At 37.4% G+C, this 22,044-nt stretch overlaps 1 protein-coding gene across 1 annotated transcript; it reads right to left on the minus strand.

Moving 5' to 3' along the window:
• Positions 1-494: 494 nt before the first annotated feature.
• Positions 495-20,679, minus strand: BCDIN3D (BCDIN3 domain containing RNA methyltransferase). Its single transcript, XM_053705017.1, has 4 exons — positions 20,627-20,679; positions 16,586-16,742; positions 15,433-15,728; positions 495-4,597 (listed from the first exon to the last, which is right to left on the minus strand). The coding sequence occupies exons 3-4, from the start codon at positions 15,637-15,639 to the stop codon at positions 4,022-4,024; spliced, it is 783 nt and encodes a 260-aa protein (XP_053560992.1). The 5' UTR covers positions 15,640-15,728; positions 16,586-16,742; positions 20,627-20,679; the 3' UTR covers positions 495-4,021.
• Between the last annotated feature and the right edge of the window lie 1,365 nt (positions 20,680-22,044).

Here is a 22,044-nt window from a genome sequence, read left to right on the forward strand (position 1 = left end):
ATCACACTTAACAGAAGAAATATCGCTCTGCCGTGGGCTGCCTGAGGAGCTCAGCACGACAAACGCTGAAGACAAATAAAGGAACTTTCAGCAGGTAAATCCTAGCGTTTCAAAAACTCTAGTATTTACTATCACTTTAAGGGCTAGATTACGAGAGGAACGCAATTGTGCACTGGTATTATAAGTGAAGCACAATATTGCATGGAAGCTTTGCACTCATGAGAGCACGCTTCCATAGGCTCCAACGAGAGCCACGTTCTCATGCCAATAGTCACAGCAGAGAACCTAGCGCAGAAAAGCGGGTAGGTCGTGCAATTATGGGCAGCAAAGTGTAAATATATGTGTATAAACCTATACTCACATATATATATATATATATATATATATATATATATATATATATATATATATATATATATATATATATATAAAAGTCAAGTTGATTGGAGTAGCCGTGTTAGTCCAGAGATTTAGATACCAAAACCACAAGAGTATTGCATTGAGCAATGATACTTTTTTATTGGACTATCTATACATTTATAAGATGACAAGCTTTCGGAAGAATGTCTTCCTTTTTCAAGTCTGAAGCAATACTGACCAGTTTGATGGAATTTACAGATTATATCTTAAAACACAGGCTAAAAAGACAAAGTGTTACCTGCATACCTATGCATAGAGAGTGTGGAATATACAATGTCATTGACTACAGTATATGAAAGTACATTACAAAAATGTTTGATAATGGTTTAAGAAATCAGAGTCCACATTAAGTTCAAAATTTAGCAAGTTGAAGTGCATTATCATTTTCATTGTGTTTTTAAAGTTGCCTCTGGGAATCTTGATTTTAAGGTTTTAGATGGAGTGGTCAGGTTGGGTGAAATGGTGACCAACAGGGGTGCAGTATTTTGTTTCACAGTGGTTTTTGATTGAGTATCTGTGTAAATTCATCCGAAGGTGCAGTTTTTGGCTTGTTTCTCCAATATAACATCCCACTTAACATGCAGTGCAATGTATCATGTATACCACATTTGCATATATACATGAGTATGCCCGTTTAATGTTATAGGATTTACTCTTGTGATTAGCTGTGCTGCTTTCACAAATGTGTTGACATAGTTTTCAGAGAGCTTTGTTGCAGCGCTTGGTTCCAGTCTGGGTGTTCTTTTTATCAAGGGGTAGCTTTCTGTGGACCAGTTTCTGTTTTAGGTTGGGTGGTTGTCAGTGCCAGGATAGGGGGTTTTGGAAAGATTTTTTTTGAGTGTGGGATCCTCTAAGAGTAGTGGCTGTAAGTATTTTATGATTTTTTGTATTCCTTCTACAGCAGGGTAATATTTGACTACTAGTGGGATACACAATATGTTTTTCTTCTCCCTCCCTGTATTGTAGCAAGTGTTCACGTGGGGTATTAAGGGCAGAGTTAATTTGTTTGTTTATAACCCTTGTTTTGTAACCTTTTTCTTCCATTTGTGATAGATATTGTCAGCCTCCTTGATACAACAATATCAATCACAAATGGCAAATTACACTCATCTGTATACAGGAAACCAACAGATAGATGCAGCTACCTCCACAGCTCCAGCTCCCACTCCAATCACATTAAAAAATCCATAATCTACAGTCAGGCCACCAGATATCACAGAATTTGCACAGACACCAAGGACCGTGACAAACACCTTGTCACACTGTCCCAATCATTTAGAGAAAAAGGTTACAAAACAAGGGTTATAAACAAACAAATGAGGATGGATGTCGGGTCTTCAAAAACTGTAAGTGGATCTTCGGAGGTTAGTGTTAGGTTTTTTTTTTTAAGGGTTTATTGGGTGGGTTTTATTTTTAGCTTAGGGTTTGGGTGGAAAAAGAGCTATATTCCCTTTTAAGAGCAATGCCCATACAAATGCCCTTTTCAGGGCAATGGGGAGCTTAGGTTTTTTTAGTTAGGATTTTATTTGGGGGGGTTTGGTTGTGTGGGTGGTGGGTTTTACTGTTGGTGGGGTGTTTGTATTTTTTTTTACAGGTAAAAGAGCTGATTTCTTTGGGGCAATGCCCCACAAAAGGCCCTTTTAATTGCTATTGGCAATTTAGTTTACGCTAGTTTTTTTTTTATTTTGATAGGGCTATTAGATTAGGTGTAATTAGTTTAAATATTTGATCATTTCTTTTTTATTTTGTGTAATTTAGTGTTTGTTTTTTTTGTAATTTAGTTAATTGTATTTAATAAAAGTAATTTATTTAATTGTAGTGTAAGATTAGGTGTTAGTGTAACTCAGGTTAGGTTTTATTTTACAGGCAAATTTGTATTAATTTTAGCTAGGTAGTTAGTAAATAGTTAATAACTATTTACTAACTAGTCTACCTAGTTAAAATAAATACAAACTTAGCTGTGAAATAAAAATAAAACCTAAGATAGATACAATGCAACTATTAGTTATATTGTAGCTAGCTTAGGGTTTATTTTACAGGTAACTATTTAGTATTAAATAGGAATTGTTTAGGTAATGATAGTGGTGGCGATGTTGGGGGCGGAAGATTAGGGGTTAATAAATGTAGGTAGGTGGCGGCGATGTTAGGGGCGGCAGATTAGGGGTTAATAAGTGTAGGTAGGTGTCGGAGGTGGCAAATTAGGGGTTAATAAATATAATGTAGGTGGCGGCGTTGTCGGGGGCGGCAGATTAGGGGTTAATAAGTGTATGTAGGTGTCAGCGATGTCGGGGGCGGCAGATTAGGGGTGTTTAGACTCGGGGTTTATGTTAGGTGTAAACATAAATTTTCTTTCCCCATAGGAATCAATGGGGCTGCGTTATGGAGCTTTACGCTCCTTTATTGCAGGTGTTAGGCTTTTTTTCAGCCGGCTCTCCCCATTGATGTCTATGGGGAAATTGTGCACGAGCACGTAAAACCAGCTCACCGCAGCGATGGTATTGGAGTGTGGTATGGAGCTCAATTTTGCTTTACGCTGCAATATTGCCTGCTAACGCCGGGTTTTTGCAAACCTGTAATAGCAGTGCTGTAGGTAAGTGAGCGGTGACAATAACTTGCAAGTTAGTACCGAGCAGCTCTTACCGCAAAACTCGTAATCTAGCCTTCTATTATTATAACTTACTAAAATTTACTATAGAATCTTATTACATCAACAACTTTTGCGCCCTCTGTCAACTTCCTAGTTATAGGATTTTGCACTTAACATAATTGCTAATTTGCCCGTTTACAGGCGCACAATAAATTAGCGCTCCATTTATAATCTATTCCTAAATCTATAATCAAAAGTATATTGCCAAGTCACAGCAAATAAAAAGTGTAGAATAACTGATCAGTTGCTGCTAAACTTGAAATAGTATAAATCAGGGCTCGACAAACCCAGGAGCCTGGGAGCCACTGGCTCCTAGAATTTTAACCCTGGCTCATAACTTTTTTGGTTATTCTCCATATATCTATATACAAATCCCACTGTCTGGCTCCTAAAAATATGTCTGGCTTCTAAATATTCTTACTGGCTCCTAATTTTTAAACAGATTTGTCAAGCACTGGCACTATAAATATTTGTTGTTGCTTGCACTGCAGGATATGTTGGTTCTCTACAAATAACTGATAACATTAATAATAAAACAGGTAGAAGCTCCTGCAAAAAAATGCATTGTAAAATATTTAGGACTTTATTAAAAGTGTCACCATGTTATGTAGTGCTAAATAACTTGGTAACAAAATATTTGAAATAATATTTGAAGTTGCAGTAGGTGAACTGATCATAGATCATTTCAATAATTAAAAATTTAGGTTGAAGGTCATGTTCTCCGTTAGATTAGCACCGATCCTAGTGGGGTCAGATCATGAGGAAGCTTTACCTAATTGGTTGATATCATGAAGAAAGAAAGGGAAAAAAAAAAAGGGAAAGCCTCAGATCTATGTACAGAAAGTACTGCAGAAAATTACTAGGGAAAACAAGATCACACTATACATTTTAAAGATAAAATATTCACTGTAAACTTTTGGGACGATAGCAGCAAGAGCACAAAAAATGTATTTCCTACAATTGCCTATTTCCTCTTTTTATTTTGAAAAGCAAGAGGCTGCGATCCCAACTGGTATTCCCAAAGCTGTGGATCAGCTCTGCGTTGGCACCAGAAGTCAGTATATGAGTCACCTTTTCGGCCATATCTCCACGTATAGACAAAGTGTGAAAGTGTTGAAAGTCCTGTCTCCCAAGCTTGCGCAGACGCCGTGCAGCTGAACGATAGCACTTCCATGGCTGAGGTTCAATCAGCAGATAGTCACAGAGACCCGCTAGCCGATGTAGGAAACTCACCAACCCTTGGTCACCGTGATGAAGGTGAATCCACATAGTCACTGACATGCAAAATCCAATGTCAAACTTGGAACGTCCCAGGCCCTCTAGGAACTTGTGTATAGGACCCTGCAAAGCTTCATTATCCATGATGTCCAGAGACATGTATGAGATAAAGTCTGGAAAGGGGTTTGATAGCTCGGCTCTGGCGATCAGGTTGGAATCCATATCACAGCAAAGAAAGCGCACATCTATTGGTGCGTCAGAAGAGTCACTGTCTTGCTGCTGCAGATGTCTGTATAAAGCTACACTCAGCTCCTGAAAACAGAGGAATAGCAAAAAACATTCTATTAAGTTTTTAGCAAAATGTAAGCAATATGGCTTCGCTTTGCAGTAGTAAAAAAACAGATTCATTTTCATTATACAATATTATAATATGCGCCTCTTTTTGGAGAATACAGCAGGAAGCAGTGAATGTGGGTGCGATTGACATATGGCGGTATACTTAAAACCAAAACAATTATAACTTTTATTATAAGTACAGTATTTTGTATGCGTGTAAAATTGCAAAAAAAAAACAACAACTTCAAATTAAAAATGAAATGCCCTGAACGTGCATCTAATTTCCCACTGGAATGCTCCTTTAATAAACGTTTCATATCTTGGATTAGAACTATACACAGTACTCACAAACACACTGACACTTTTTTATTGGGGTCTGGAAAGAAAAACAAAAGCCTGACATTTGACCTTTTCAGGTGACTATAAATAAGCTTCTACGTTTACATAACATCCTTGTTTAAAAGCAGTTACAAAAGGTAGAGACACCAGGTAAGCGATCTACTAAGGGACATGAAAAATCATTTATTTTCTTTTTATCTTGACACACACTAGTAGCACTTTAAATACAGTTTAACAAGATGTAGGGGGTAGGCATAATGAGAAAACACCACACAAGTCAAGAATGATAGAGAGAAAATAGTAAACTTCAAACTCATACTCAATAGAGCCTTGCATATCCAATTTATAGTGCTTCTGAAATGAAATCTGTACACACAGTAATAATGATTTATATTATTATCAGTTACTTGTAGAGCACCGACAGACTCTGCAGCGCTAAAAACATGGATCTAATATGTAGGTAACAATTATGGGAGACAAAAGGGACAGAGGAACCTGCCAGGAGTTTCACTGTTATAAATCAGCTCTCATGAAGGTGATCTACAAAGCAGCTGGACTCGTAGGCTTAGATGCTAAGGGGGTTCAAGGGGATAACTAAAGGAGGAGAGAAGATTAGATAGAACAATGTTAGTGTATATTATATGCATCTTTAAGGAATACTTTTATAGTTTGAAAACTAAAGGAGAGTCTTGTGGAGTGAGGCAGAGAGTTCCACAGAATAGGGCCAGTCTGGAAAAGTTCTGTAGATGGGAAAGTGAGGCGGTAACAAGAGAGGAGGAGAGGAGGTCACGAGCAGAGCGATGGGGAGAATATCTGTAGACGAGGTCTGAGATATAGGGGGGCAGTGTTATTGAGAGCCTTGAATGTAAATTAGGATTATGTGTTTTATTCTGGAGGTTAGAGGAAACCAGTGAAGGGATTGGCAGAGAGGTGCAGCAGAAGAGGAGCAATGTGTAGGGAAGATCAGTCTGGAAGGGGCTTTCATTATGGCTTGTAGGGGAGATAGGCAGCAGTTAGGGGGCCGGCGAAGATGGAGTTGCAACAGTCAAGGCGGGAAATGAGGGAGTGGATTAAAATCTTAGTTTTGTCTTGTGTGAGGAAGTGACTTATTTTGGAGATGAAGCTGCAGGAATTGTCCAAAAATAAATTAGTTTTTAACTTTGATATTTTAATATTTATCTGTCAGGCAGAAAATATGCACTGCTGGGGTTGTAGAGGAACCCCCACGTGTGTCTCTAGATCTGTACAATAGAACAGGTGGTGTAACTGGACAAAGATATCAGTGGAGTGGCAGATGTATCATCATCCAGCACTACACTAGGAGTCCTTGAGTTCCTGCCTTGCTCCAGATTAAAGAGATAGGAAAGTCAAAATTAAACTTATCAGATACAGCATGTAATTTTAGCGATTCAGATACAGCATGTAATTTTAGCGATTCAGATACAGCATGTAATTTTAGCGATTCAGATACAGCATGTAATTTTAGCGATTCAGATACAGCATGTAATTTTAAAACACTTTAAATTCACTTCTATTATCAAAATTAATTTGGTCTCTTGGTATCCTTTGTTGAAAAGCATATGTACTTATCCTCAGCAGCAGCAATGCACTACTAACAGCTAGCTGGTTATTAGTGGCTACACACATTTGTCTCTTGTCATTGGCTCATCAGCTGTGCTTAACTAGTTCCCTGTAGTGCATTACTGCTCTGGAGATGACTAATATTAAAACATATTGGTGCATTGCCATTTCTCACTCTTTAATTCCTATAGTTCACACTCCATAAAGATGTTCCTGAAGCCAGTGTCCCTGCAAATCACTATTTCCTTCCTATCATTACACTAAACAATAAAACAGGACTGATTTGTGTCCTAAGAGGGTATAAGTTATGTGTTGTCCTAGGACAGTATAACTTATTTGTTGCCCTAGGACGGTATAACTTATTTGTTGCCTTAGGACAGTATAACTTATTTGTTGCCCTAGGACGGTATAACTTATTTGTTGCCCTAGGACGGTATAACTTATTTGTTGCCCTAGGACAGTATAACTTATTTGTTGCCCTAGGACGGTATAACTTATTTGTTGCCCTAGGACGGTATAACTTATTTGTTGCCCTAGGACGGTATAACTTATTTGTTGCCCTAGGATGGTATAACTTATTTGTTGCCCTAGGACGGTATAACTTATTTGTTGCCCTAGGACGGTATAACTTATTTGTTGCCCTAGGACGGTATAACTTGTTTGTTCAAGTAACAACACACAAATAGTTCAGGCTCCACTGTATAATCCAAGATACATTGCCACTCAAGATTTATTAGTCCACAGCTTTAAAAACAAGTGTAACAGATATGAACAGTAATCATAGGAAAAAGGGATGACTGACAACAGCAGACGCGTTTCATGCGAGCAGTGCGGTGGTCCCACATGAAACCCAACTGCTGTTTGCAGTCATCCATCTTTCCTATGATGACTGTTCATATCTGTTACACTTGTTTTTAAGGCTGTGCACTAATAAATCTTGAATATTATTTCTCTTGAGTGGCAACGTGTCTTGGATCACACAGTGCAGATTGAACTATTTGTGTTGTTACTTAGATTGAACTATTTGTGTTGTCACTTGGATATACTTTTGCGTCCAAAGTGGAGACGCTATTCTTGGGCTCCTGTTTAGTTCTGGATGAACAGGAAGGACTCATGCAAACGCTGAAGAAACACTGGAGGACCGGACTGTTTTGCTGCTAAGCACCTCTGTAGTTTTGTAACTTTTATAACTTGTTTGTTGTCTTAATAGTGTATAACTTATGTGTTGTCCTAAAAGGGTATAACTTATGTGTGGTCCTAGGAGGGTATAATTTATGTGTCGTCCTATGGGGGTATAACTTATGTGTTGTCCAATGAGGGTATAACTTATGTGTGGTCCTAGGAGGGTATAACTTATGTGTGGTCCTAGGAGGGTACACCTAATGTGTTGTCCTAGGAGGGTATACCTAATGTGTTTGTCCTAGGAGGGTATACCTAATATGTTTGTCCTAGGAGGGTATACCTAATGTGTTGTCCTAGGAGGGTATAACTTATGTGTTGTCCTAGGAGGGTATAACTTATGTGTTGTCCTAGGAGGGTATAACTTATGTGTTGTCCTAGGAGGGTATAACTTATGTGTTGTCCTAGGAGGGTATAACTTATGTGTTGTCCTAGGAGAGTATAACTTATGTGTGGTCCTAGGAGGGTATAACTAATGTGTGGTCCTAGGAGGGTATAACTTATGTGTTGTCCTAGGAGGGTATAACTAATGTGTGGTCCTAGGACACAAATCATTTAAATAAAACAATACAATACAAGACTTGTAAGATACAGGACAAAATTGACAAACACATACAGGAGGAATTGAGGGCCCTATTCCCGTGGGAACTTACAATCTAGAATTGTAGGGGGTTGAGAAACAGGAGGTGAGGACTGCAAGATTTGGAAAGATGTTAATACAGAGTTAGATGAGGAAAATGTTAGGTAAGTGAAGTTAATTTATTATTGAGTTGGGTGGTAGGCTTCCCTGAACAGAAAAGTCTTCAGGGAACATTTAAAGGAAGACAGATTAGGGCAAAGCCTGACAGCACGAGGGAGAGTGCTGGACGACAGAAGTCCTGCAGTCTAGCATGAGAAGAGGTGATAGTTGCAAATGCAAGGAGCAGGTCATTGTTGGATCTTAGTGGACGGGCTGGAGTATACTTGTGTATTAGAGAGGATAGGTATAGGGGAGCGGCGTTGGTGAGAGCTTTGTATGTAAGGGTATAATTTATGTGTTGTCCTATGAGGGTATAACGTATGTGTTGTCCTAGGGGGGTATAAATTTATGTGTTGTCCTAGGGGGGTATAAATTTATGTGTTGTCCTAGGGGGGTATAAACTTATGTGTTGTCCTAGGAGGGTATAACTTATGTGTTGTCCTAGGAGGGTATAACTTATGTGTTGTCCTAGGAGGGTATAACTAATGTGTTGTCCTAGGAGGGTATAACTAATGTGTTTGTCCTAGGAGGGTATAACTAATGTGTTTGTCCTAGGAGGGTATAACTAATGTGTTTGTCCTAGGAGGGTATAACTAATGTGTTTGTCCTAGGAGGGTATAACTAATGTGTTTGTCCTAGGAGGGTATAACTAATGTGTTTGTCCTAGGAGGGTATAACTAATGTGTTTGTCCTAGGAGGGTATAACTAATGTGTTTGTCCTAGGAGGGTATAAATAAGGTGTTTGTCCTAGGAGGGTATAAATAAGGTGTTTGTCCTAGGAGGGTATAACTTATGTGTTTGTCCTAGGAGGGTATAACTAATGTGTTTGTCCTAGGAGGGTATAACTAATGTGTTTGTCCTAGGAGGGTATAACTAATGTGTTTGTCCTAGGAGGGTATAACTAATGTGTTTGTCCTAGGAGGGTATAACTAATGTGTTTGTCCTAGGAGGGTATAACTAATGTGTTTGTCCTAGGAGGGTATAACTAATGTGTTTGTCCTAGGAGGGTATAACTAATGTGTTTGTCCTAGGAGGGTATAACTTATGTGTTTGTTCTAGGAGGGTATAACTTATGTGTTTGTTCTAGGAGGGTATAACTTATGTGTTTGTTCTAGGAGGGTATAACTTATGTGTTGTCCTAGGAGGGTATAAATTATGTGTTGTCCTAGGAGGGTATAACTTATGTGTTGTCCTAGGAGGGTATAACTTATGTGTTGTCCTAGGAGGGTATAACTTATGTGTTTGTCCTAGGAGGGTATAACTTATGTGTTTGTCCTAGGAGGGTATAACTTATGTGTTTGTCCTAGGAGGGTATAACTAATGTGTTTGTCCTAGGAGGGTATAACTAATGTGTTTGTCCTAGGAGGGTATACCTAATGTGTTTGTCCTAGGAGGGCATAACTAATGTGTTTGTCCTAGGAGGGTATAACTAATGTGTTTGTCCTAGGAGGGTATAACTAATGTGTTTGTCCTAGGAGGGTATAACTAATGTGTTTGTCCTAGGAGGGTATAACTAATGTGTTTGTCCTAAAAGGGTTTAACTTATGTGTTTGTCCTAGGAGGGTATACCTAATGTGTTTGTCCTAGGAGGGTATACCTAATGTGTTTGTCCTAGGAGGGTATACCTAATGTGTTTGTCCTAGGAGGGTATACCTAATGTGTTTGTCCTAGGAGGGTATAACTAATGTGTTTGTCCTAGGAGGGTATAACTAATGTGTTTGTCCTAGGAGGGTATAACTAATGTGTTTGTCCTAGGAGGGTATAACTAATGTGTTTGTCCAAGGAGGGTATAACTAATGTGTTTGTCCTAGGAGGGTATAACTAATGTGTTTGTCCTAGGAGGGTATAACTAATGTGTTTGTCCTAGGAGGGTATAACTAATGTGTTTGTCCTAGGAGGGTATAACTAATGTGTTTGTCCTAGGAGGGTATACCTAATGTGTTTGTCCTAGGAGGGTATAACTAATGTGTTTGTCCTAGGAGGGTATAACTAATGTGTTTGTCCTAGGAGGGTATAACTAATGTGTTTGACCTAGGATTGTATACCTAATGTGTTTGTCCTAGGAGGGTATACCTAATGTGTTTGTCCTAGGAGGGTATAACTTTTGTGTTTGTCCTAGGAGGGTATAACTTTTGTGTTTGTCCTAGGAGGGTATAACTTATGTGTTTGTCCTAGGAGGGTATAACTTATGTGTTTGTCCTAGGAGGGTATAACTTATGTGTTTGTCCTAGGAGGGTATACCTAATGTGTTTGTCCTAGGAGGGTATAACTTATGTGTTTGTCCTAGGAGGGTATACCTAATGTGTTTGTCCTAGGAGGGTATAACTTATGTGTTTGTCTTAGGAGGGTATAACTAATGTGTTTGTCCTAGGAGGATATACCTAATGTGTTTGTCCTAGGAGGGTATACCTAATGTGTTTGTCCTAGGAGGGTATAACTTATGTGTTTGTCTTAGGAGGGTATAACTAATGTGTTTGTCCTAGGAGGGTATACCTAATGTGTTTGTCCTAGGAGGGTATAACTTATGTGTTTGTCTTAGGAGGGTATAAATAATGTGTTTGTCCTAGGAGGGTATAACTTATGTGTTTGTCCTAGGAGGGTATAACTAATGTGTTTGTCCTAGGAGGGTATAACTTATGTGTTTGTCTTAGGAGGGTATAACTAATGTGTTTGTCCTAGGAGGGTATAACTTATGTGTTTGTCCTAGGAGGGTATAACGTATGTGTTTGTCCTAGGAGGGTATAACTTATGTGTTTGTCCTAGGAGGGTATACCTTATGTGTTGTCCTAGGAGGGTATAACTTATGTGTTGTCCTAGGAGGGTATAACTTATGTGTTTGTCCTAGGAGGGTATAACTTATGTGTTTGTCCTAGGAGGGTATAACTTATGTGTTTGTCCTAGGAGGGTATAACTAATGTGTTTGTCCTAGGAGGGTATAACTAATGTGTTTGTCCTAGGAGGGTATACCTAATGTGTTTGTCCTAGGAGGGCATAACTAATGTGTTTGTCCTAGGAGGGTATAACTAATGTGTTTGTCCTAGGAGGGTATAACTAATGTGTTTGTCCTAGGAGGGTATAACTAATGTGTTTGTCCTAGGAGGGTATAACTAATGTGTTTGTCCTAAAAGGGTTTAACTTATGTGTTTGTCCTAGGAGGGTATACCTAATGTGTTTGTCCTAGGAGGGTATACCTAATGTGTTTGTCCTAGGAGGGTATACCTAATGTGTTTGTCCTAGGAGGGTATACCTAATGTGTTTGTCCTAGGAGGGTATAACTAATGTGTTTGTCCTAGGAGGGTATAACTAATGTGTTTGTCCTAGGAGGGTATAACTAATGTGTTTGTCCTAGGAGGGTATAACTAATGTGTTTGTCCAAGGAGGGTATAACTAATGTGTTTGTCCTAGGAGGGTATAACTAATGTGTTTGTCCTAGGAGGGTATAACTAATGTGTTTGTCCTAGGAGGGTATAACTTATGTGTTTGTCCTAGGAGGGTATAACTAATGTGTTTGTCCTAGGAGGGTATAACTAATGTGTTTGTCCTAGGAGGGTATAACTAATGTGTTTGTCCTAGGAGGGTATAACTAATGTGTTTGTCCTAGGAGGGTATAACTAATGTGTTTGACCTAGGATTGTATACCTAATGTGTTTGTCCTAGGAGGGTATACCTAATGTGTTTGTCCTAGGAGGGTATAACTTTTGTGTTTGTCCTAGGAGGGTATAACTTTTGTGTTTGTCCTAGGAGGGTATAACTTATGTGTTTGTCCTAGGAGGGTATAACTTATGTGTTTGTCCTAGGAGGGTATAACTTATGTGTTTGTCCTAGGAGGGTATAACTAATGTGTTTGTCCTAGGAGGGTATAACTTATGTGTTTGTCCTAGGAGGGTATACCTAATGTGTTTGTCCTAGGAGGGTATAACTTATGTGTTTGTCTTAGGAGGGTATAAATAATGTGTTTGTCCTAGGAGGGTATAACTTATGTGTTTGTCCTAGGAGGGTATAACTAATGTGTTTGTCCTAGGAGGGTATAACTTATGTGTTTGTCTTAGGAGGGTATAACTAATGTGTTTGTCCTAGGAGGGTATAACTTATGTGTTTGTCCTAGGAGGGTATAACGTATGTGTTTGTCCTAGGAGGGTATAACTTATGTGTTTGTCCTAGGAGGGTATAACTTATGTGTTTGTCCTAGGAGGGTATAACTAACTGGCACTTGAAACATGGGCACAAAGAAACATAGCCATTGGGTGGAATCCTATGTATGCAACATTATCAATGGAAAAGCGGATACAAAAAACACGTACTAACAAAGGTAGAATATGACAGCCATACATTTGTGTACTGTACTCATAACAGGGGAGGATGAAAATGTAATTTATTTGCATGTTCATTGTGAGGAACAACAAACTTAACCCTTTCCTGGAGACAAAAATGATCTTGCTTTTAAATGTTTGATAATATATATATACACAGTACACACACACTCACAGTTAGATATATGTATGATGTGACAAACCCTGTTTAAAGTATTCTTTAGAAATTGTAGAAAACTTGGCAAATTAATTTAACAAACATCATCTTGTGGTCAAATATGAAATTAAAGACAGACTAACTTGAAGTCACAGTGTGTACACATTTACTCTTTTCTTAGAAACATTTGAATATCACATGGTAAATGTATCCTGACAATAATAAGCTAGATGGCATTAACAGAAACCATGTCGATGTTAATAAGAAAAAACTGAATTCACTACAACATAATGCCCTTCACAAATGTAACACAAATGATGCCTATAAAACATAGCACTATAGTTGAAGTTTAAACAAGGTTAAACAAAAACTGCTGCACCAGCCTTCAGGAAATATACCTATCATATGGAATCGTGCATTTCTAGTGTGGTTTGAAAAAAAAATATACTCATTCCAGAGATATATAATAAAAAGTATTTAGGTGCACAAAAAAAATGTATCACATTTTAAATCGAAGTTTAGGTTCTATAGATATATAGCTCCATCTACTAAGCAATGTAAGCTGCTCTGGATCCCTTGCACGGCAGGTTTGCATGTGCGAGCCTATTCCCGCGACGGAAGTAGCATCAGTTATCAGACAGCTGCTTCTTAAATCTCCGCCACTTCTAAGTTTGAGAGAAATCACCCCGAACACGCTTGCTCGGGGTGATTGACTGGACCAGTTCTCGTGCAAGAGAAGGGGGTGGCATAACACATTTGCTTGAGTAGCGGATGAACAGGGTCCACTGCTAATACACCGTGGCGTGAAGACAAGTTCTTACGCTGAGAACCTTGTCCGCACTCTGTTTAATACATTTGCCCATAAGGTTTAAATCAATTCTAAAATGTTTATTTATCTGAACTTAAAGGGACACTAAACCCCCCAAAAAAGTTTTCAGTAATCGCAAAATGAATAAATTTTATAGCAGTTTGTAATTTACATTCTGTTTCAAATTTGTACCACTTAGTAGTAATCATCTTCTTAAAATTGTCCGATTTCCAAACCCACCACCGGGTATGCGTTTCCCTAGTCCAATCCACACTGATAACCCAGGTTCTGAAAAAAGAGGAAGATTGCAGCTATGCGCATGCTCTAGCTTCTGAAGCGTCATCCTTTACATAACTTGCGAGATTCCATTGACATTATGTGGGTAATCTCGGCATCAGAGTGCGCTTGAGTGAGGTTCACGATCGGAGTACGCATGCACAGTGGGAAGAAATCGTTACATAATGATATGCATAACATTGGCATCTGATTGGAGATTGCTTTTCCTCTTGTACAACCCGAGCCGTTTCGAGTGTAAAAGTAGGTAATTAATTATATAATATTGATTAAATATTGATTCGCTTATTTAACCCTAAGTCTGCTGGACGGACAGCGTTCACTCACACAAACCTGTTCGTCCAGGATGACAAAATATGGGCAGCGTATTTAACATTGCACAAGCATTTCAAGTCTAATGACCACTGTGTCCTAACTTTTATGCGAGCCTGGAGTGAATGGCAACCGGAGCTGATTACGCAGATTGATAAATGGGGGGCCTAAATGTGAATTTATTTACACCATATGCTAATGAAAACCTTATTCTCGGAAATAAAACTGTTATTTTTGCATGTGTCAAGAACAAACAAATCTCTGTATAAGACACTTTGCATAAAGAGATAGTTTAACACATTTCACCTTTGTCTAGGATGGACCAAGTTTACTTCTGTTTGATGTTTTTTTCTGCAAGTTTTCTACTGAAAAGTGGTTAATGGCATAGGACACAAAAAGCCCTTGTGTTGTTCTGATCTACATAGGTCCTAGGCAAGTCATTAAATGCTTTTGTTTTTAATATGGAAAAAAAATCCACAGCTCATTTTTATGCACAGTTTAACCTCTTAAATCTGCGTGACAACCCGTTTGTCATCATGAGTATCTACTTTTGCAATGTGGATGATGACCATCCAGATCCTGGGGAGAATGAACACTACAGTCTCCGCTCATTATATCCTTCTTGCACTGACAAATACCTCTCAACCTTGGTTCTATTCTGGGAGTTCTGGCTTTTTTTAATAATAATCATAAGACCCTGCATTTGAAAGTGTGAGGTTTCATGATTCAAATAAGCCTCACTTTGCAAAAATATCAAAGTAAATGAGAAAACAGGGAGAATGGATATTTTGTGAAATTCTATATAGGATGACTTGCTACAGCTATTTTACATTTTATATTTTTTTGCTATGCTAAGTGAGTTTTGACAGGGGTAGGGACAGCCATACATTGTAAACTACCCCTCTGGGAAATCAGAATTATGTGTAAATTTTAATTTATTAATATTTTGCTAATAAAATCATTTACATTTTTTTTTTACTAGAATGCCCCTTTAAGATGTATATTTTAAAATGTTTTCCACACACGCCATTTATTTACTAGTCACATTCAGCTCATGCGTGTGCCTTAGTACCGCGCACACTGGTAACTCACCCCTGTGTTACATCCCACATCCAGTCCCAGTACGGGCGAGACACCATTGCCTTTGGTTTCTAGTGGTTTTTGGAACAGCTTCCGCAGCAGCCCCGGTGGTAAGAGACTGACGCGGGTCTCCGGCGGGTGAAAGCTGTAGTAATTGGGAAAGTTACCATAGGGAGCAGCACCAGGATCTAAGTAAGAAGAGGGTTGCGCAGCCTCCATTATTCACCGGTCCTACAGCAAACACTGAGAGTTCTGGTTTCACAGGCTGAATCTTGCTCTCTCATACTGCTCTTCACTCCATGCTGACTCTTTAAAATAAATTTACAAAAGTTGCTGAACATACAGTACAATGAACAACTGAAAAAAAATTTCAATGACAACATGATTTCTAACTATATGTCATAAAACTGCTTTTTTTTTTTTTCTTTAAAGGGACATTAAACAAATTGTAAATATAAAAAAAAAACTTTGCAATATACTTTCATTATTTTGTTTTGTCCCCTTTCCCTGTAATTCCATTCTGAAATTGTGAGCTTTTCAGTTCCTGTTAGAAATGGAAGTGCAGAACACTGTTATATTCCACACAGCCATTGGATGCTCACTCTAGTGACCTATTTATAGCTGTCTCTAATTGGCCACAGCAGAGAAGGTAACCTAAGTTACAACATTGCAGCGCCCATTGTTTTATATACATTCAAACTTTACACTTATTTTGTCAAAATTTAAACAGCTAATGAAACTTTAAAAAATACATCTACATGTTATCCTCAGACTAATCTTTTCTTTGAATGCTTCATTTTATCTAGCATTTATTAAGTGTTTAATGTCCCTTTAACGTAAAGAATGCCTCCAGTGTATCTTTATAGTCTTTTAGTTGACTGTTCTCTAACTTCTATTCAGCTTATCCAAAGTAGTTGCAATAAAAACTCTTAAAAGAGCTGCATTCAAAGCCAGTGCTATACACAAAGTCTCTTATGACTGTTATATAACCACTGGTATACATTGAATATAAAGGCTGCAACAAATGTATATACAAATAAAATTAAAGAGACATGCAACTGACGATTAAAGGGATATGAAACAGTGCTCCTATAGTAATAAAAAAATATGTAGAAGCAAAACATAAAAAGAAAAATATAGTTTTAAAAAACAGCAAACAACTTACTTGTTTTCTTCCTAAATGAGTTCTGTCACATGAGTTTTGCAGCAAAAGTTATCTACTGAGCAAGGGCAAGAAAGTGACTGCAGCTATTAAACTTGTCTACTATAGCAACACTTCAAAGGAAAAAGCTTCTCCTTTGCCTTCATGAGACCACACGCCCCTTAAAAAGAAATAAATCCTTTTAAAATTATGAATAACACATATTGCAATGCTTTCTTTAAAGTATTAAGTATAACCCACTGATTAGTGGGGGTTTTTATAACAAAAAACAGTTTTACATCCATTTAAAGGAACATTAAGCAATGAGACTGAAATTTAAAATGTTTAAATATACATAGTAAAATATTTTGGCAGTATACTTTTGTTCCCCTTTCTTGTAAGATAATTAAGAAAATTGTGAGTTTTCCCATACCTGTTAAGAAAGGAAGGGCAGACTTAAAGGGACAGTAAATTAAAAATTAACCCCTTCACCCAATCGGCCGTATATATACGTTTGGCGGTACTTTGCCTATCATTCCGCACAACATATATATATATATATATACAGTATATATGTCGGAGCGTCAGGAAGCTCCAGCAGTCTCGGCTGTTAAAGGGACACTGAACCCAAATTTTTTCTTTCGCAATTCAGATAGAGCATGAAATTTTAAACAACTTTCTAATTTACTCCTATTATCAAATTTGTTTCATTCTTTAGGTATCTTTATTTGAAATGCAAGAATCAAAGTTTAGATGCTGGCCCATTTTTGGTGAACAACCTGGGTTGTTCTTGTTGATTGGTGGATAAATTCACCCACACACACAAGTGCTGTCCAGAGGATTGAACCAAAAAATAGCTTAGATTCCTTCTTTTTGAAATAAAGATAGCAAGAGAACGAAGAAAAATTGATAATAGGAGTACATTAGAAAGTTGCTGAAAATTGCATGCTCTATCTGAATCCTGAAAGAAAAAAATTGGGTTCAGTGTCCCTTTAAGTTACAGCTGAGAGCTGGAGTTCCTGAGCTCCAGGCATCTGTCTGCATATGGAACCGGAGCGCGATTGGTGCTCCAGTTCCATATGAGGGCAGATGCCTGATCGTTACAGACAGTGTCACCGTCTGTAACGATCGTTGCTGGTGCCAGTGGGAGATGTGGGCAGCCAGCAGCAGAGAAGGGAGGTCCCTAACAGAAAAGGGGGTTGGGGGGGTGGGAGGAGGAGGTGGTGGGACCACTACACTACAGAAAAAATAAATAAAATAAAAAATTTACAGAAAAAAGGGGTTTTAATGGTAAACTAGTTAGAGGGGGAGTGTTAGAGAGCTGTTTGGGATGGATCAGGGAGGTTGGAGGGTGTGGGGGTATCCTACCCTGCAGAAAAATACAAAAAATGGTCATACATTTTTATATTGGCAGACTGTCTGCCAGTACCTAATTAACAAAAAGCAATGGCGAAGCCATATATGCCTGCTATTTGTGAACAAAGAGGATCCCAGGGAAGCTTTTACAAACATGTGTGCCATGATTGCACAAGCAGTATGTAAATCATTTCAGTGAATTAACTATTTTTTTTTTTTTATCTGATCGCATTTGGCCGTGAAATAGTGGCATGAAATATACCAAAATGGGCCTTGATCAATACCTGGGGTTGTCTACTAAAGAAATATATATAGTTTTATATATATTTTTGAAAGATAAATTAAAAAAAATGCTCTATTTCTGTTTAACTGATAGCAAAAATGCTAAAAAAAATTCTCCGGTATTTTGGGCAAGTTTTTCTCTGAGAGTCCCAGTAGTGAAGTGGGAAACTATATTTTTTCAGGTAAAGGATGCAATTTTAGACAACTTTAAAGGGATACTGAACCCACAGTTTTTCTTTTACAGTATAGGAGCTGGTTCAGCAACCTGGATAACTCTTGCTGATAGGAGGCAATATTTAGCCACCAATCAGCAAGCGCTACCCAGGTGCTAAACCAAAAATGGGCTGGCTCATAAGCTTACATTCCTGCTTTTTCAAATAAAGATACCAAGAGAACAAAGAAAAAGTGATAATAGGAGTAAATAAGAAAGTGGCTTAAAATTGCATGCTCTATCTGAATCATGAAAGAAAAAAAATGGGTTTAGTATCCCTTTAATTTACTTCTATTATTACATTTGATTTGTTCTCCTGATATCCTTTGCTGAAGAGTAAATCTAGGGAGGCTGAAAGAAGCTCAGGAGTGTGCACGTGTCTAGCAGTCTATGGCAGCAGCTTGTAAGTGTGTATAACATTACACTGCTATATTCTGCAGAGCCATTGGCTGCACATGCGTATGTCATATTTATAGCTGTCAATAATTGAACTAGGCAGAAAAAAGAAATCTAGGTTACAACATGGTGGTGCCTATTGCTTTACTAACACAATCGTTACATATCATTTTTCAATACTTAAAGGGACACTGAACCCAATTTTTTTCTTCTGTGATTCAGATAGAGCATGAAATTTTAAGCAACTTTCTAATTTACTCCTATTATCAATTTTTCTTCGTTCTCTTGCTATCTTTATTTGAAAAAGAAGACATCTAAGCTTTTTTTTTGGTACAGACTCTGGACAGCACTTTTTTATTGGTGGATGAATTTATCCACCAATCAGCAAGAACAACCTAGTTTGTTCACAAAAAATGGGCCGGCATCTAAACTTACATTCTTGCATTTCAAATAAAGGTACAAAGAGAGTGAAGAAAATTTGATAATAGGAGTAAATTAGAAAGTTGCTTAAAATGTCATGCTCTATCTGAATCACAAAAGAAAACAATTGGGTTCAGTGTCCCATTAAGCAACTACTTTTATTTTTTAAACTAATGTTTGCTATGAATATATAATTCTGCCTAGCATTTCTTCAGTGTTTAATGTCCCTTTAAACTTTTGTGGCTTTACTTATATGATAAAATTTACTTTCATAGGTACGCTCAGATAAAGCAATGCACTGGGAGCTAGCTGGTGATTGATAGCTATGCACGTATGCCTCTTGTCATTGACTCACCAGATGTGTTCAGCTAGGTTCCTAATAGTGCATTGCTGCTTTTGCACTGTCCTAAACTGTGTATTTAACTCTCTTGCATGAATAAAAGGGACATGGAATTAACCCTTCATGATTCAGATAAAGCATGGCCTTTTAATACACTTTTCAGTTAATTCTATTATCAAATTTGCTTCATTATCTTAGTATAATTTGTTAAAGGAGCAGCTTTGCACTATTGGGAGATAGCTGAACTTATTGGTTGGCCCAATGAAAAGCGGCATATATGTGCACTGTGCAGCCACCAATCACCAGATAGCTCCCAGCCTACCTAGGTATGCTTTTCATCAAATTATACCAACAAAACAAATTAGATAAGTAAATTGAAAAAAATAAATAAACTGCATGTTCTAACTAAATTGTGGAAATTACAGTTTTACATTACTGCTCTTTTAAACACAGTTATATACAAGCTATAGTGCTATAATACAATGTTCTAGCACATTACAGCATTTTCTATTTGCACTTTTATCGCCATTTAAATGGGACATGAAAGTAAAATTAAACTCTTATGATTCAGACAGAGCATTCCGTTTTATGTGACTTTTCAAATTACTTCTATAATCAAGTATCCTTTATTGAAAAGCATGCATAGATAGGCTCAGGAACAGCAATGCATTACTGGGAGCTAACAGCTGATTGGCCACTACACACATATTCCTCTTTTCATTGGCTCACCAGATGCCAGCTTAGCTACTGCGGTACTGTTCTGAAGTTGCAATAATATAATGTTCTAACACATTAGAGCACTTTTATTGCACGTGTATGTCCCTTTAAACAAAAATACACTGTTGCTTGCATGTTATGTTACGTTTTTAATTGTATGTCCCTTTAAAAGATTAAAAAGTTTAAACTCCCTTAATTTTTAATAAAAAAAAAAATGTTAAACAGATGTGCATGTGCTACATTTACACTGACTGTATAAAATCTATAATGATTACGTATTCATTTACTTCCTGCTGTCTCATACACATATGATATAAGTGAATTAATATAAATAAAACTTTACCGAAACTGAGGATGGAGATGGATCTATTTTCTTTATTGATAATTTGGTCAAAAAATGGCTCTGAACAACATTTAAAAGTCATATGAGTTGCTCGACCAATGCAAAACTGCGATGTTGTCATGTGACCAAAGAAGCAATAGCCTCTGAAGTTAACTTCACCATCTTGAGATTGGGCAAATATTAGCGCAAACTTTGAACTCATAAAGTTGTCAAGACTATTATAAAACAAAAAAACTAGATCTATAGTCTTGAAAAGCAACTATTCTAGTATAGGATATGGCTCATCTGCTTACAAAATATTCTCTAAGGCTGAAACTAGTTATACAGAGCCGAAATCAACACACAGACAGGAACGCTGCAGCCCTCTAGTGGAGTAAAGTATAAATAGAGAAAATATCATACAAATGAAAATTTAATATCAATGTACAGAAAGAGTGATAGACATAATATTATATAAAACATACTACAGGTTTCTAAATATTGTAAATCTGTATAACCTCTAGTTTAGTGAAACAGAAAAACATAAACAAATGAGGAAGTGCAAAAGCACTATCAACTAATAAAATAATAAATAAATATAAATGTAATCTATATAAATGTAATCTATTTTATATTTGAAAATAATTATAAACTTTATATTAAACTGAATAGTGCAATTTTAATATTTGATCTGCTGAAATCCACTGAAAGCTGCTAAATCTAAATTTCATTTGATTTTTCAGGAACTAGTCTTTTAAAAATCACCAAATCCTAAAAGTCTGCCTCTATCTTAGAAGTGCAAAGCAGTGGTGAACCCCTGTGGCATTTAATAAATGTAAAGACACACTATGAGACGAGGAGGAGTCCTAATTATATAAACCTTTCAACTGATCTTTCCTGTATACTGAAGCTCATATTATTAAAATATAAATATATGCAGTGAAAGGTTGTCACCTGGTGGGGGCAGTACATCAGATGTTATCTGACAGTAGCAGTACTGCTAGTCTCCTTGCTTGTACTATGCAGAGCACACTCAGCACAGTTCTCACTGCCTGTCAGGAGGAAATACTAGATTATAAAACAGAGTACATAGCTTTATTATACTGCTCAGGTTCAGCTAGGTTTCTCTGGTTAGCACAAGCACTATACTCTGTCAGATGTCAGTGATATAAGGAGATCTGCTGCTGACAGGTCCAGTTCTTTTAACCATGTCAGTATATTATAACTGATTCTCGTTTACTTACTTTTCCTCATTTCCCATTGGTTTACCTTATTTTTCAGAACAGCATTAAAGGGATAGGAAAGTTAAAACTAAACCTGCATGATTTCAATAGAGCAGGTAATTTTAAGACACTTTTAAATTCACTTCTATTTTTAAATGTGCTTTGCTCTCTTGGTATCTCTTGTTAAAAAATAATATGCACATATCCTACACTAGT

Source organism: Bombina bombina, chromosome 3 (assembly GCF_027579735.1).
Source record: "Bombina bombina isolate aBomBom1 chromosome 3, aBomBom1.pri, whole genome shotgun sequence".
NCBI lineage: Eukaryota > Metazoa > Chordata > Amphibia > Anura > Bombinatoridae > Bombina > Bombina bombina.

What these genes read in the sequence shown, in the direction of transcription:
- BCDIN3D (XM_053705017.1), bottom strand. Translation starts at nt 15,639, where the DNA reads ATGGAGGCTGCGCAACCCTCTTCTTACTTAGATCCTGGTGCTGCTCCC. An exon ending in ATGTGGGATGTAACACAGGG is followed by an intron (nt 4,598 to 15,432) that starts GTGAGTTACCAG and finishes CTCTGTTTTCAG; the next exon opens with GAGCTGAGTGTAGCTTTATA.